Consider the following 18,743-nt stretch of genomic DNA (forward strand, 5'->3'; position numbering starts at 1 on the left):
ATCAATTTTTCAACTCACTTTCCTCACAGTTAACTCAAAGAAGAGTAGTCTCATTGACTTCAGCCGAAGACATAACGCTTTTGAACCTCAGTTGTACATAGGGGACGATGTTATTAGCAATTCAGAGTATGTAAAATTACTTGGTTTGAAGTTTGATTCAAAACTTGCATGGGATGAGCATGTAAATTTTATTATCGACAAGGTCAGTAAAGGCTTATTTGTTATCAGAAACATTGTGAGACTTGTTCCAATGTCAGTTTCAAGAATGGTATATTTTTCAGTGCTCTATTCACATGTGGCTTATGGCATAGAGTTGTGGGGAAGTAAAGGAAGAAAGGAGGAATAAACTGTCTTTGAGACAACACCGACTGCAGCTGTACGAGAGAATGCCCCCTTATATTGGAGCTAGGTTGTTTAACGACTTACCTACCGAACTGCAGTCCTTGTCTGATATAAAAAAATTTAAGAGTAAAGTGTATAAATTCCTGGTTTCACAAGCAATCAATTTATTTAATTTTAGAGAGGTTTTATAACATCAAAATTTGTCCAACAAATTTCATTTATGCAAAAAAGTATTTTCTTATTCACAACACTTCAATCCTAAAGCATTCTTAGTAATACCAACATATCAGGAATGCAATTTTAAATACTGATCATCCATCTGAGGTTCAATTAATAAATTTTAGTAATTCACAATTACTAAAATTGCACATTATGGCAACGCCAATATTTGTTCGACTGGAGGCTCAAGTTTCTCAACTTAGACTATAGAAGGGTGAACATATCACCATCAATATTTTCAATAACTAAAACAGAAGTAAGAAATGTAAACATAGATATCTGACCAGTTGACATAGTTGTAATGGTAAGTGTTGACGGTTCGGACCAGCTTTCATTTCCAATAGCATCCGCAGATCTCATAAAAACTCGTATATCGTATTTGGAGTGTGGATATTTCAACCCTTTTATCGTCAGTATTTTATGCTTTGATTTCCTGCTCAAGTGACCCGTGTCCACAACCTTCAAAAAACCAACAAAAAACAATACGGTATATAAGAAAAATTCATAAATAAGATTTATTTTCTAAAAGGTTGAATGGTAGCAAAAATCTATTAAATAAAGGTTACACGATTTAAATAAGTTATATTACTGAATATAAAGATTCTCAAAAAAATAGAAACTTTTCAGACGTAAATTATTGATGACAAATTTTTAAATTCCCTTCACCAGCAAAATCAATAGCATCCCAAACCTGAAGTTGCTGTCACTATTGTTCCATCGACATTATTCTCTTCTATACTTATTTATTTTCTACTCTTACTTCATGAAATCGATGAATTAGGGCTAAACCACACGAGGCGTTTTTGGACGAATCGGCACGACAGGACAGGAGACTCTCCGATTGGCTGATTCGAGCGAGCAGCCTGTCTATAGAGCTTCCTCTCGATACGCCAACCCAATCAGCCAATCAGAGAGCTTTCTGTCCTGTCGTGCCAATTGAAAAGACGCCTCTTATGGCTTGGCCTACGAATACACAATAACCGTGGCAGTAGCTTCAGTTGAAGAAAGTTCAAATTCCTAAGCGACGACTGTAACGACTCTAACCGTGCTTTATTAACGGCTGTAGTAGTCATATATAGACTGTATATTATACAGTAAAAGCCAACAGCCGTTAATACAAAACAACTAGAGTAGTCTTCGCTTAGGAATTGACAACATGAGAGTAGCTTGGCCTACCATTAAGATGTTATTCAAACTGTGGCAAATCATATGATTGCCACCGCCACCTGTGATGTTTTCAACTAGCATAGTTTGTTTATCACTTGTAACAGTTTTATTTTCATATTCAGTCAGAGTTCAATTTTGTGATTCCAAACATTAAAATTATTTCATCATTCATTTAGTTCCATTTAATCAATTTCAACATAGGAAATCATCAAATTAAATTTCTATATTGAGGACCCCGACGATTGAAAAGCAAGAATTTTCACAAATCTTTAGCGTGAGTATTTGAGTCATGATGGATGAACAAATTGCGGATCCGCGTGAACGTGATGCACAGTTGCAGCAACCCATTCAAAACCACGAAGTACATCGGGTATCTATAAAGTTGCCACCATTTTGGTTGAACAAACCTCGTTTATGGTTCCTTCAGGCAGAATCCCAGTTCACACTGTCCAACATCGTAAACGAGATAACCAAATTCCATCATGTTGTGTCTCAATTGGACCAACGCACGGCAGCCGAAGTTGAGGACGTTATTGCGAACCATCCTCTGCTCAACCCATACACGTTCTTGCGCGACAAGATTATTGAACGTTTATCCGCGTCCGAGGAGCAACGCATTCGACAGCTAATCAGTACGGAGGAGCTCGGCGATCGCAAACCGTCACAGTTTCTTCGCCATATCCGCTCTCTGGCGAATGCGACAATTTGTTGCGTCAATTATGGCTTCCTCGCCTTCCGCAAAATGTTCAAACTATTCTCGCATCGCAACCGGAGTTGGCGCTTGACAAACAAGCTGAACTGGCTGACAAGGTTAGTGAGATTATACCATACACATCTACTTTTTCCGTCAATGCAGCAGTTCATGGGAAATGTACGGAGAATGAGTTACTAAAGGCGATTGTCGACTTACAGAAGCAAGTCGCTGAATTATCTGCTTCTCAATCACGTCAATATCGTTTTCGTTCACTCAGCTCTAACCGCAACACTAAAAATGTAAACAAATCCACTGCACATGAAAAGGCGCACAAATCAGAAGAGGGCCTATGCTGCAAAATGCTATGAAGCAAAATCAAAACTTATGGGTTCCTAACCTGGAGTCTTGACTTAGAACTCCGACGCTATTTTTGTTATGGAGATTTGTAGTAGCTGACGTTGACATACCAATTATTGGTTCTGATTTTTTTTCTCATTATCACCTTGTACCAGACTGTCGCACAAAACATATCATTGATGCCTCCACCGGACTTAGAGCTCCTGGCTTAACTCTTGACCTGTCACAGAGCAGCATTACAACCATCCAACATTCTTCTGCTTATTCTTCTCTCCTTTCTGAGTTCGCAGAGGTCACTCGTCCACCTGGTTTACCATGACATATAAAACATGAGACTGTCCATCACATTCAAACAACTCCGGGACCTCCAGTTTCAAGTAGAGTTCACCAGTTATGCCCTGAAAAATTGAAAATTGCTTGCAAAGAATTTGATGACATGTTAAAAGCTGGAACAACTCACCCTTCAGAGAGTTCTTGGTCGTCTCCATTACACTTAGCACCGAAAAGTGACTCAACTTGGCATCCCAGTGGCGATTTTCACAGGTTGAATGCTCGAACAATCCCAGATTGTTATCTAGTTCACCATGAACAAGATGCTACTTATATTATTGATGGATGCACAATATTTTCGAAAATTGATTTGATCAAAGCTTATCAGCAGATACCAGTTGCTGAGGAAGATATCGGTAAAACCGCAATTATCACTCCATTTGGCCTATTTGAATTTCCTTTTATGACATTTGGTCTGCGGAATGCTGGACAAAACTTTCAACGATTTATGGATGAAGTTTTACACGGATTGGATTTTTGCTTTGTTTATATGGATGACATTCTCATCTATTCACGTTCTAAAGCGGAGCATGAAGATCACATTCGAAGTGTTTTGAAACGTCTTGTAAAGTATGGCCTGGTCATCAACCCACTAAAATGCATCTTTGGTGTCTCCGAGATTACTTTTATTGGATACAGCTTATCTGCTGCCGGTATTCGAGCACCTGAAGACCGTGTAAAGGTAATCCAAGAATATCCTTTACCAAAAACCGCTCAAGGGCTCCGCCGTTTTCTTGGCATGCTCAATTTCTATATGAGATTCATAACACATGCTTCTGAGTACGAAGCTCCTCTACATAGCGCAATCAGTAATCCACTTTTGAAAGGCTAACAAACACTTTGATACAGCTTATCTGCTGCCGGTATTCGAGCACCTGAAGACCGTGTAAAGGTAATCCAAGAATATCCTTTACCAAAAACCGCTCAAGGGCTCCGCCGTTTTCTTGGCATGCTCAATTTCTATATGAGATTCATAACACATGCTTCTGAGTACGAAGCTCCTCTACATAGCGCAATCAGTAATCCACTTTTGAAAGGCTAACAAACACTTTGAACAACTTTCTTATACACATAAATTATAAGGAAAGTCTCAATAGTACATGAATAAATAAATAAATTAATAAAAACAATTTGTATTTTATTTAACAGATGATAGATTGAAGAGCATATAGAAAATTTGTAATAAATTGTCTAGGATCTTTCAATTTATATTTTAATATATACACAATTGGTAAATATTTGTTAATTCCTGCTGTTAATATATAATACTGTTGGAAATCGGGTCATTTGTTTTGAACCACCAGTGTAATAAGTTGATTTGAAGTTTATCAGAAACTTAAAGTTGAACTGACCTGCCAATGAACATCCTTATCCCACTGCGACCGATACTCTACTCTTTGAACAAGTCCGGGCGGGAAAGTTAGCATTGGATGACCGACTTCCCACTTAATTGTTACTGCATCGGCGGTTTTATTCACAAACGATAAATTCAAAGGTTTGGCAGGAATCACTACAAACAACAACCGCATCAATGAACAAATAAAATCAGAATCATAAAACATATCTAAAATATAACATTTTAAGATTTTAAAAATCAGCAGAAATCTGAGATAGTAATTCAATAATTTATTAATTATATGTGAATTTACTATTTATAGTTATTTTAAACAGCCTACATAGAATTATCGGTTTTTGTATTCGAAAAAACGTTCACTCATTTTCGACTTCGTTACATAAAATCAAACAGCTATGTGAGACATAGTTTAAAATCACTGACATAAATGGTTGGTCGTTGCACGAACCCCATTTAGCTATACCTCGAATTAGAATCACACATAAGTCACACTGCAGCTCTATTCACTTTTTTCCGAACATTTCTGTACATGCTTCTTTCCAACCAATGTCTTGGCATCGGGGAAAGTTTCAATCGACATCACTGTCAACAGACCTAAAAGACCTCACATAAAATTGATAAACAATATGGCTACTCTTGGCTTTTGGCGTGATGTCTCACCATATTTAGCGATTTGGACTTTATAAACAACTTAAAAAAACATAGGGAGAGAGAAAATAATTCACTTACATACAGATGGTTTTTCGTAAACATCTTTCAAAAAAGCTATCACAACCTCTAAAATGCATTTGGTGGGAGTAGATTTAACAGCACGACTTCGGGCCCATAACTTAACTGACCGTTTTTAGCTATTGAAGACATAAATAAGCTCTTTTTGACGACTGTGCAACGAAATCATGTGTCTGATTGGGCGTTTTTAGTTTTATGGGAGCTATAGTTTACTTTGAAATCTGTGCAACGGAAAGTGAATTTATGGCTTCGTAAATGAGTTAACTGCCTGTTTTTAACTTTATGTGACGACTCTGCAACGGGGCATGAGTCTTTGAACTGTAAGTCGTTGTTGAATAAACTTTCTTCGAATCATCTGATACTGATAATTCATCATTTGATAATGAAGTAAAAGTCAATCTACTCCTCAACTTACAAATGTTCTAATAAGAATAAAAATCATGATAACAATAATTGGACATTGAAATATTCAATATCTCATAGAACAAATGTGATCAATGCCTTCTCTTGGACAGCCAGAATTACTATTCCACTGGATATATAAATTTTATACAAGTGTAGGCTCGAAACATGAGAATACAACATTTTGTTCATTAGAAAAGTACAGACTATGCTGAAGAACACTTCAAAGACATTTCTCAGCTAATTATAAAGCTTCAGAACATACGAAGCCAAGTTGCAAAAGATATTCACAATCACACAATATTTTTATGATTAGATACTTGAAAATAATATTGAACTATACTAAAAGCACATTTCAAAGCTTTCGAACACAAGCAGGAGTTGAAAAAATGAATATTTAAAAATAATTTTACTGTTTTATGACATTTAAAATTGTGTACTATTTGAAAATACAGCAAATTCACAGACTTAATAAACTCACTCCTAGCAAGTAATATAAGCATTATTCAAAGAACTTTCTTCTTATTAATTTCAAGTAAAAAAATATTTAACAATTTCAGAAATGACAAATTTAGAAATATAGTGAAAGTGTAAGCAAAAAATAAAAGTATAAATAATGTAGAAGGACGATGACAAACACTTAGGAGGACGGACACAAAGACATCTATGTAGAAGCAAAAGCAGATACATACCACTTTGAAAAAGTTTGTACTTTAGAGTCTGTGTAAAGTGTCCGAAAAAATTTGATACGTGCATCCGGAAAGAGTAAAAAGCAGAGCGAGGAAATTGCAGGTGAGAAGATTGATTCCAATAACACACATTATCCTCCACATAGACTTGACAACTGAATAAACTGACACAAACAAAATCAATACATACCGTGGGCATAATGCTTAAAAGTTATGTTTTGGGTGATTTTCCCCAACGGATTTGAAACGACCATCCTGAAGTAGTAGATTTCGAATGGTAATCTGTACAATATTTTAGTCGATTTATCCCAATAGCAACTTTTTTTATCAATGTTATTGTTGACACTGATATCAGGACATGGATATGGGAACCTAAAATCATCAACATACAGCAATGCATTATCACATTACCAGTACCACACATTGCGTACCACCACCATGTTTAAGCTGGCAAATAATTAAATCAAACTTTCAACCTCCACCAACCAGCTGAAATTATACAATTCGAATCCTCCGGTGAGGAGTATTATTCATTCATCGTCAACTATTTCCAAATCTATGAATCATGTATCGTTTTTACAAATAAAATGAATTTCAATTCAAATCATAATGCAAAGAGAAATGACTTTATTCAAGATTGTAAATCCCACGGAGTTATTTCTTCGGGAATGACTAATTTTACACTTGAATAAAGTCAAATTGTTATGTATTTATAATCAAGTTTATGAATTTTGTGATGATTTACTCCTCACTACTCACTACACACAGTCAACGATTATGTTCAATAATTTAGGAATCAAGTTCATAATATAAGCTAACTTTCAATAATATGACCAACTTTTCAACAATAATTTCAAAGAATGATAAACAGAGAAAAAACACGAAACCATATTATCAATGTATAACAACATTCACCATTCAAGATCTAAATCAATCAGCAATGTAGTGTTATAAAGTATAGACAGTTCATGCCAGACAAGTGGCCAGAAATGACAAAAATAATTTTTCAAATGTTCATCTAATACCACTGCATATGTTATTAGATATGGATTATACAGAAAAAAGAGATAAATAAATAAAAATTATCACATTTTACTCACCGTTCAATGTTTCTGCTGGGTAAGAGGTAACGTAAATTGTAGCTTGTTTTTACCGGATTGTAAGAAATGTCCCAAGTACAAGTCAAATTCTCCCAATTGTAAGATAAGCATGTGAAATTCGTAACTTCTTTTGGTTTAACTGGAACACAGCAAAATGTAATGCATCTATTAGTTGTAAATTACAGAGATAACGAATTTCTGAATTTGATGAAATTATGGAAAATCATATATTCACCTAACTTCACACTATTAATTGGTTTATTAATTGACTAATAGTTGTCTAATTCTACAAACAATCAACGTACAAGTTCTACTTTCACGGGTATAGCTTCAAGTATATTTTGAATAGTTTTGTACTTAAATTGTTGAAATTGTATTACGAGGGTAATTTTTCCAACCTCCGATTGGTCATGAATAGAAGACGAATGTATATAAAATATTTTTTTCACTGAAATTTACTTACAATTATATTATGATTATTCTTCAACATAATTTCCGTGAAGAGGCATTGTCATTTGAGGCATTTGTCATAACAGGCACGGACCAGCCCACCAAAGCCCTCTTCATAGAATGTTGACACCAGATGAATTTAAGTGGCCGTTGTTTTGGAGCTCCTTGTTAGTTTGGAAGTTCTGCCCTCAAAATCATGTCGTGAGTTTGGGGAAAAGGTACAAGTTAGTAGTGGCCAAGTCAAATTTGTATGGCGGCTGATCGAAAATATGCCATTTGATTTTCTGAAGAAACCTTTTGGGTGCACCAGCACTGTGAGGCCGAGTTGTCATGGGTCACGTATCGTTGCACCAGCACTGTGAGGCCGAGTTGTCATGGGTCACGTATCGTTGCACCAGCACTGTGAGGCCGAGTTGTCATGGGTCACGTATCGTTGCACAGCACTGTGAGGCCGAGTTGTCATGGGTCACGTATCGTTGCACCAGCACTGTGAGGCCGAGTTGTCATGGTCACGTATCGTTGCACCAGCACTGTGAGCCGAGTTGTCATGGGTCACGTATCGTTGCACCAGCACTGTGAGGCCGAGTTGTCATGGGTCACGTATCGTTGCACCAGCACTGTGAGGCCGAGTTGTCATGGGTCACGTATCGTTGCACCAGCACTGTGAGGCCGAGTTGTCATGGGTCACGTATCGTTGCACCAGCACTGTGAGGCCGAGTTGTCATGGGTCACGTGTCGTTGCACCAGCACTGTGAGGCCGAGTTGTCATGGGTCACGTATCGTTGCACCAGCACTGTGAGGCCGAGTTGTCATGGGTCACGTATCGTTGCACCAGCACTGTGAGGCCGAGTTGTCATGTGTCACAAAGATACCGCAAGTCATTTCAACTGATGACTAATTTTCCGACACCATCATCACCCATAACGTTTTATGAGTAATCTTGAATCATTCTTCGGTAGATTTATTCTGAACTATTGTCTTTTTCTTGCAAAAACTAGTAACTACTCAACTAGCACTTAGAGAGTGACGCAAGTGACGTGGCAATGTTTGTGGGTCAATAAATCGGCAATTGACGATCTGGCCGCACCGATCTCAGGGCGTTTGGTGGAGATGACAAACTACAAGCTGTTCAGCTCTGTGGAAATCATCCCTCTACCCCTTGTCTATGTCTTATGATAAGTGATCGGAGGTTTAAAAAATTCACCCTCGTATATTGGGGTCTTTGAAAGATAAATGATTTGATTGTAATATTTCCCTTCTCGTTACACAGAATCAAAGCTATGTAGAAATATTAATTGATATTATACATTTTAATTAGAATCAACAGAGAGGAGGAGGAGAAGTCATTGATAGAATAAATTTCAATTAAAACCACCCGTTAGAAATAGAATATCTTGTTCTCGAACTAACGTCTTTTATAATAAAAAATGACAGATAACAAATAGAAAAAACCGAATTAGATGTAAATTATAAGCTATAAACTCAATGAAAAAGTGTCTGAAATTCATCATTCTTAGAACAGTTGTTGATGTATGAATGGGAAAATCAAGGATTTTTTCTCATTTTGATGGGTTGTGATTACTTGTAATGTGAATCGACATTTTCAATAGATATAATTAATGAGAGTGAATTATTTCTGACATTAATTTTTCGTTAACATAATTTGGCCTTTCATTAAAAAAATTTCGTTTTATCAATGAATTATCGCTCTAAAGCGTGCACAGTAATAGTTTATTCTTGTCTGAATAATAATTCTGATAAATCGTAATTGAATCTGATAACCTGATTATACTACGAAATGGACGATCAATTGTTAAAAATAATTAAGCGGAAAGTGTAATACGAAATATAGCATTTTTACAGCTTTATTCTAAGTAGACTGATAAACGTGATTTCAAAACTGACAACATTAAAGTTATCAATTGATTCTTAATCAGAGATAAAAATTATTTTGCCAACACTCGATCGCAAAACCTGTCATTATTGAACTAAAAACAACTAATTCCTACATACCGTTTCAATAAATAACATCGATATCAGTACAGTTCCAAATAATACTATAAGGATGACAATAACATGAGTGTAGGGAAAAATATTGAGTGCAACTGATGTGAAAACGATTTGCCAAAATCGACAGAAGGCCCAATTGTACCTCGTTTGGCAATGATTGCTTTTGCACAAGTTGCTCAAATATCTATTAAAAGATCTATGAACATATACACTGTAAGGGAACAGTTCTGACTGAGAATTCTGTTGTTCAATTATCATGCAAATGTAGGCAGGATAAAATGTTTGAAATAATTTCGTACTTACATCCAATGGACACTTGATTTAGACAGATATTTTCTTCCCTAGTAGTTGCATTGCCGAGTGGCACGAGCACCTTGCAAGTGTACCAAGAGAACGAAGGCTCCGGCTTTTCTATGAAAAGACGCAATGTTGTCGAATTGATGATCTGCAAATGCTTTTGGTCCATCCGATGAGTATTGTTGTAAAATACCAACGATTCAGCAGTGAGATCGGTCAACTGAGGATTCAATTTGCAGTACATCTCCAGGGGATTGCCATACAGCAGGACAATATCCCCTCTTGGTATAGTAACTGAAACAAAATTACCACCAAAATGAAACAAACAACATGAGTTCATTATAGATTAATTCATGAATGAATCAATAATTTATTCACAACCTGCAATATTGCAAAAAATTAAAAGTATGTAGTTTTTAATTTCCCAACATAGAATCTATCTCGTCAGCTGATTGATTTTAAATTATATTGGAAATTTTCATAACGGTAAGGAAAGTTGTGTGAGTGCGCCACACCAGATTTTTATTCAATTTATATTCTCCATTTCTCAAATACGATGACCGAGCACACTCATTTTAACTGAGGGGTTGGAAAGTAAATATTTTCACTTGATATTTTTTAACAGACTTTCTGAAATAGACCGAAAAACTTTGTGAGTGGTTTCCTGCACACTCTTCTTGAAATTTTTCATTTTATAAATTTGTGAATATATTTGGTTGATTGATCAAATTCCCATGTAAAATTTACAGAGAAATCGAATAAAACCAATTGGAAGTATGTAACTTCAATAATTATCATTGATATATTGGGGAACATGCCAAAAGAGCATGATTTTTCATTTTAACTATAGTGAGGCCCACGTTATAATGACAGTATTTGTTCAACTTTAGAATTGCTATCCTTGTCTATCATTCGACAAAGCCGGTGGTACTATCCTTTTCTAGGTCCACAAAGATTCCAATTATGTTTTTGACAGTGTAGAAATATAATTAATTGATGCAGAGAATCGGCATCGCTATTCTCCTATCTTTATCCACTGTCATTATAACGTGGACCTCACTATAGGATACTTGTTGTTATTGTTTACCGTTATTTTAAATCTAAGGAAATTTTAGATAAATTCAGAAAAAGTATGTTCAGTTAACTTTTTGTCTGAAACGCACCCAAACCTCATAAATCAGGATTCAAAGAACAAAAATGGAATATTTGCAAAATCTATGCTTTGAACAATAAAAACCCGGAATTATGAGGTTTAAACGTCTGGGACAAGAAATTCACTCAACATTTTCTATCTTCAGAATTAATCATCTTCAATTTCAACTGATTCAAAATACCTTATGTATTTTCGGTCGCTGAACACGATTTTTCAACTCTCAAGCCTCAATAATTGATAATTCTCATCATAATATACAAATTATGGTCATAATTACAAACTTCATCTCATTCTGCAAGGAAACTAAGAAATGACTGTTTGAAATAAACGAAATTTGGGTTTCAAGAAATATATTAAGATAGAATAATGATAATATTTATATGTGTTTATGTTTTATTGTTTTTATTTCAAATTAATTTATTGTGATGCGCTGCAGGCTAAATTATATTATTAATTACACACTGGCCACGCTTACTTGATATAGTGGTCAGTTAATTTCCAAGATATGTTTGTGGAATTTCTTAGTTCTTTTTGGTGGAAATGGAATTCATCATTCATTCATTATCATAATAATTATGTTTAGTATGAAAATGTTAATCTTTCGTGAATCTTCAGTTTGTCGTGAACTTTCAAGTAATTATATCCAATATAATAATAGATATGTGTCAAATCAAAATGAAATGAAAATTCAAATATTCATTCAAATTATGTCCATCAGTATTATTATAATTAGTCCAGTCGATGTCGTCACGTCCCAGGGTGGTCGACGGATTGGGGGGAGGGGGTTCGTTGTAAAAAACGCGCGCTTTTAAACTCGCCTGTCCTGCAGTTACTATTCATGGTACAGCTTTGAATTTTTTCTCAATATCATGTACACATAACTGGCTTTCAATGTGGTCCTCTAAATTTTGCTAATAGAATATATAAAGATTAAGTTATTAACATTTTGTTAATAACTTTGGTGTAAACGCAGCTTTATCAACTAATTTCTGTAACTTATATCTACGAATAGATACTTTTCATCTGGCTGAGTTTGACTGATTGTCTTGGGTTGGTACTTGAATGGAAGTGGAATAGGATATATCTTTGTTGAATCTGAAAAATTTGGAAAGAGTACTGTTGGAATACCCTCTATTGAGGGGAGATCAGTATAATCAAGGCGTGAGAGCAAGCAATCAATTCAATGAAACAACTACAAGAAAGACTCATGAACGGTTCAAATATGAGAGAATGTCAAAGTATATTTGAAAGAAGTCAGAAGCTATTTGTGGAGTTTTTTTAGAATCACAGTGCAAAATCAATGACTGCTTGAAATTTATGACTGTTTATTGTAACATAGTTTAAATTATCTTGAATTGTATTCGTGCTCATAAGGAAGGACTCTGGTATTGCACATAGAAACTGTACGAGAAATAATCCCATACTTTTTTCATTCAATCACACAAAGTATGTTATGGAGTCTGTATTATATCTATAAAATATGAAAAATAAACCACAGAAGTAGAAAATCATTTCCAATAAGGAAACATTAACTGTATACAGTCAATACATTGACTCTCTGTAAAAAGAAAATTTAATAATGTGACAACCGATCATGCTTTGGAGCAAACCCTCATTCGATCATCTAAAAATCATAGGTGAGTGATTGAAACAGCTAGTCCTTCAAAGGCTTTCCTAAAATGGCTGCTACTATATAAATAAATCTTCCATCAAAGATATTTTGTTCAAGTATGTTGACGTCATTATGGATATCACTGGAGATTGTGACGAAAGTCATCGAAGGAAGTAAAACAAGAATAATGAGAGATGAGGATGATTTCCAGAAGCATAACCTTCTCATGAGAACATAACATTTTTCTTCAAGACTCTGATGGACACCAGAATCTGCATAATATTATCAATGGTCTGGAAGCAAGTGAAGAAGTGTGTGATTCTCTTTTGAACGTAGAAAGAAATAATTATTCGGTCTCTAACGATTTTTATCTGAACATAGTTGTGGCAAATTGTAAAAGTGTATTCTCAGCTATAAAAAGAAACAGAGTTCTGTCATTCTCCACGATACAATCGAACAAAAAATCCTAGTCTTAGTTCATTCTAGAACAAAAAGATCTGATCTCTGTATTTTTACTAGGTAGCTGTTTAAAGATAATTCAGCATTGATGTTTTAGTGCAGCATGCATTTCTATAATAACCGCAATCTCTGTCAACAACCGATGGATATTTGAAAAAACGCTTAATCACGCTTGGACCATGAATTGTAAATGAAACTAGTTGTGGATTTGACTAAATCCCTAAATATCGTTGACAAATTCGCATAATGATGACATGGCTCTCCTGAATTCAACTCCTACTTCACTTTTCAAAACTTCAATACGCTGCAAGATTATGGAAACTTTGGATGAGAAGAGTTATGGAAATTCTCAATGAAGAAGGAGTGATACAGGTGGACATAGCTATTCATGTATATGGTCTAAATTCAAACAAAGGTAGTGAACATACTAGAAGCAGCAGAGTAAAAGAATCACTCCAATAATATGCTCTCCAACCATCGAGACTTGATTTCTAAATCTGTGGCAGAGATTTATAATTGTGACAAGAATCAATGAAGGAATAATCAATACTTTAGCTACGTGCAGGAATACATTCATTCATTCATTTGTGGATAAAATTACAAATCATATAAATATGTTTGGGAAAGAATAACAGGCATGGCCCAAAACTATTCTATTCCCAAATTTAGATACTGAATAACTTGTTACCATTTCAAAACAGTCTGAACGGGGATACCATAATGGATGAATCAATCAAAATTTAGTGAAATACCATTATAATAATACTGTTAGAAATAATTTGAATGAATATTTAAAATTTCATTTTTTTGATTTGACAAATATCTATTATTATATTGGATATAATTACTTGAAAGTTCACGACAAACTGAAGATTCACGAAAGATTAACATTTTCATACTAAACATAATTATTATGATAATGAATGAATGATGAATTCCATTTCCACCAAAAAGAACTAAGAAATTCCACAAACATATCTTGGAAATTAACTGACCACTATATCAAGTAAGCGTGGCCAGTGTGTAATTAATAATATAATTTAGCCTGCAGCGCATCACAATAAATTAATTTGAAATAAAAACAATAAAACATAAACACATATAAATATTATCATTATTCTATCTTAATATATTTCTTGAAACCCAAATTTCGTTTATTTCAAACAGTCATTTCTTAGTTTCCTTGCAGAATGAGATGAAGTTTGTAATTATGACCATAATTTGTATATTATGATGAGAATTATCAATTATTGAGGCTTGAGAGTTGAAAAATCGTGTTCAGCGACCGAAAATACATAAGATAGCGTTCCTGAAAAACATAATTTGAATGCATAGACTAGTAGGAGCGATGCGATAGACAGGCCACTACGCGCATTATTCATGGGGGAGGAACAGTGATACTTATCCCCCTCCCATCGCCGCATCTATGATCGTAACCCCCAAACTATATATATATATCATTGGATTCAGGAAGAAACGGCCTACAACGTTTATTGGGAACCTTTTCCTCTAAGTCGGCTAATAACTTAAATATTCGAGAAGTCCATAATAAAAAAATACATTTTTCGAGATATTTTATTTTTTTACGGAAAAACTATGCGGTTTATCGCAAAAATGTAGATGATCACATTGAAAGCCAGTTATGTGTACATAATATTGAGAAGAAATTAAAAGCTGTACTATGAATATTAATTGCAGGACAGGCGATTTTATAAGCGCGCGTTTTTTACAACTTACCCCCCTCCCCCCAAGCTGTCGACCACCCTGGGACGTGACGACATCGAGTTTCATATACACTAAAGACCCCCTAACAATAATCCGAAGTCAAATTCTCTGCCTCTCTCATGTATTCTCAATGTAAGCCAGCGCCTGGACTAATTGCTTTTATTAGATTTCTTAGCTAATTTCACATTGAATGGAATAGTTTTATTGCTTTAAAAATATACACTATAACAAGATTTCTAGTATACATATTACACACTTGAAAAACAGCTTATAAACATGTTCAGGGGCCCCCCTGAGGATACTAGTGTCAAGAATAATGTCAAACTGTTGCGATTTACATTGGAGAGAAGATTGGGTTGGGAGCCTCATATCTTGAGTTTGTGCAAGAGACTCCTCAGAGCTGTTTTTCTTCTTAGGAGACTCAAGTTATCTTTAAATGCTGAATCTTTGTTACTTGTGTATTATGGACTTTTCCAATCCCTCATCTCCTATGGAATTCGTCTCTGGGGCAGAGAAAAGGCAGAAAAAGGCAGTTAGAGTATTGAATAACTTGAAAAACTGTCTTGTAAGGAAATAGAATAGAATAGAATAGAATATTTTTATTTCACTTGCTCATAACAACAAAAAAAGTTTTACATATCAACTTAAAAAAATGTAGTAGTTTAAATAAATTTACACTGCATAATATCAGAAAAATACATAGAATTATAGCCTAACCACGTACAGTAAAATAAAATTTTGATCTTTTTGCAATCAGTCTAACTAAGTAAAATATTAGAAACAAATGATGATTAGGGCAAGTGAAACAAATTACTACTTGCAAAGTGGTAAATAATAACACTTGAGTGCAAGTAGGAGTCAATAATAGATTTTAGCTGCAAATAACAAACGCACACACACTCACTCTCTCTCTCATACACACACAATAATTAATTATCAGGGCAAGACTCAGATATCAGTCAACTGAACAATAGATCAAGATGAAACAAATTTGATTCGATAATTGAAATTAATAAATAGGAAAGAAAAAATCTGAAATTGATAATTTCAAAGTGCTGGTCTATGTGGGCTCATCTCAAGACAGTAAACCATTGCTCAACATCATCTGGAAGATATTCAAAAAGCCAAGGCCTCAATTTCGATTTGAGCTTTCTATATGTATTTATACTTTTCATGTCAGGTGGCAGAATATTATAAAACTTGGGGCCCAGAAACAGAAAGCTTTTTTGGAAAAGAGTACATTTTGCCCTAGGACCTCTCAACAAACCCAGAGTTGCCTGACGTGTCTGCTGGGTATGATTATTCTCAATTATTATAGGTTGATCATAGCTTCCACTCATCCTGTAAAACAGAGCCAGCACCTTGAAAACATACAAATATCGAAGAGGAAATGCATTCATTTGTTTAAAGTAAGGAAAAGAATGTGTTCGTCTATGAACCCCGACTATGACCCTAATTGCTGCCTTTTGTAATGTTATTATTGATTTAAAGTGAGAAATGTATGTTGCAGCCCAACATGCAATCCCATAATCTAATTTGAAATTTACAAATGCAAAGTAGAGCTGACGCAAAACACCTAGAAGGAAGAAATTGCTTTAGATTATAAAAGACTCTTAACAGATTGAGTAAGTGTTTTCTTAGACCAAGAACATGAATACTCCATGTCAATCTGTCATCCACAACCAGACCGAGGTATTTCATGGACTGAGCTCTCTCCACAACAGTACATTTGCACCGCACTCTTCCACAATCAATCTCATGATATAGTAGAGGGACATCTAAAACAAATGACGATGACCAGGAGAAAATTAAATAATTTGTTTTAGTGGCATTCAACGTCAATTTATTATAATCAAACCAGAGGCGCAGTACATCAAGATCTTGCTTCATCAATACCTGTAATTCAAGAGATTTTCTAGATGTGTAGGAGAAGGCAGTGTCATCAGCAAACGACGTTGCATAGCCATTGAACTTATAAGAGAACAAATCATTTTTATATACAAGAAACAGAAGTGGCCCAAGAACAGAACTTTGGGGCACACCGTTATTAATCCTGAGGGTTTTACTATTTACACCGCCAATACACACATACTGGTGTCTGTTCTCCAGGTGGGATGTCATCCATTTCAAAGCCTTACCACGGATACCAGCAGCATTCAGCTTTTCAAGAAGAATTGAATGGTCAACTGTGTCGAACGCCTTCTTTATATCGAGAAACAGACCAGTAACCTTGGAATTCCTAACATTTAATCCTGAATATATTTGAGACATAAAGTTATATAAAGCCATCTCAGTACTTAAACCCTCTTGGAATCCAAATTTACCCTTGTAGGAAAAGTTATTCAAAAAATTGAAAATTCTCCTTCTAACAATCTTCTCAAATATTTTAGAGAAGACAGACAGGAGAGATATAGGTATGTAATTGGAAGGATCTAAATGATTTCCACTTTTGAAAATGGGAATGACCTTAGCAGCTGTCTTCAAGACATCCGGAAAGATACCCGCAATTCTACTTGCATTGAATATAGCATACAATACTGGAACCAATGGTATAGCAATTCTTTTTAAAAGATAGGAAGATATACAATCGTGACCAGGAGACTTACCAATCCTCAAAGACTGTATCTCAGTGAGAATCTCATGATAATCTATTGGTCTTAAAAAAAAAATTACAAACATTGTCTGATATGAAGCAATCTTTATAATTATTAATAGTATTTTGATCTATTACTCTCATAGAAGAAAGAAATAAGTCTAGTAGGTACTTCAATAAAATATGTATTAAAAGTGTCTGCTACTGTTTGTTCATCAGAGATTTCAATGTGATCTATCTTTAGTTTAATAGTTTGCTTTTTATTTGAAGATTGGCCGCACAACTTATTTATTTCCTTCCATTGGTTTTTGAATCAAATCCATGCCACCTATACACACACACAAAACAGTAAATTTATAATTAAGAAGCTCACACTCCAGGAAAATAGTCAGAGCCCTCAATTCTGCAATCCATTCTAGAGCAACGAAGGCCACTCTCCACAGAAACATAAACCATAACTCCTGATGCCGCAGTGAATTCGCTACCAGCATGAAAGCTCTCATAGCCTTCAATATTAAAGAGACGGTTGTCATCAAAACATTGTAGCCATGTCTCTGACAAAACAATAATTGAAGGTAGCTTCTTCCAAGAATTAATATATGCGAGAAAATTGTCAAAATTTTTACCTATACTACGTATATTCTGATGCATTATGGTTCTGCCACCATCTTCCGCTAGAGGAGATGAATTAATTTCATCAATTCCTACAATATAACTACAGTTATCCTCCGCCATAGCAACAAATGGATTTAATATAAATTACACTCATATAGCACAAATAAATCATCTCCCTTATTGCAGTTACACCTAACAAGTTTGCATGTTTTTTAATAAAAAAGTCCAATAACCAATAATAATTATAAGTGAGTCCTTACCATTTGATTTTGAAAAAATTACAACATTCATACAAAACACATTCATACAACGAATCTCATATTGAGAAAAATAAATTACGACTTTGCCAGAAATAAGCATAGAAATAAACAAGCAGTGAGAGCATGACTGTCAACTGTATAGTATAGAGCAAGAATTTATTATTGAAATGATAATGGAAATAAGTA

General features: G+C 34.8%; 1 protein-coding gene across 4 annotated transcripts in view; it reads right to left on the reverse strand.

Annotated features, from left to right (window-relative positions):
• The window catches only part of LOC111050953 (cytokine receptor), a 150,636-nt gene that overhangs the window by 116,848 nt on the left and 15,045 nt on the right, over positions 1-18,743 (reverse strand). For 2 of the 4 annotated variants that reach the window (XM_039443185.1, XM_039443184.1), the window contains 5 exons: positions 10,147-10,434; positions 7,384-7,522; positions 6,474-6,655; positions 4,462-4,619; positions 846-1,020 (listed from right to left, as the gene is read on the reverse strand). In XM_039443185.1, coding sequence (XP_039299119.1) covers positions 846-1,020; positions 4,462-4,619; positions 6,474-6,655; positions 7,384-7,522; positions 10,147-10,434 — 942 coding nt within the window. Of the gene's footprint in view, positions 1-845; positions 1,021-4,461; positions 4,620-6,286; positions 6,448-6,473; positions 6,656-7,383; positions 7,523-10,146; positions 10,435-18,743 lie in introns of all 4 variants that reach the window. The other 2 variants (XM_039443186.1, XM_039443183.1) reach the window with 1 other exon arrangement.

Source organism: Nilaparvata lugens, chromosome X (genome assembly GCF_014356525.2).
Source record: "Nilaparvata lugens isolate BPH chromosome X, ASM1435652v1, whole genome shotgun sequence".
In the NCBI taxonomy this organism is placed as follows: domain Eukaryota; kingdom Metazoa; phylum Arthropoda; class Insecta; order Hemiptera; family Delphacidae; genus Nilaparvata; species Nilaparvata lugens.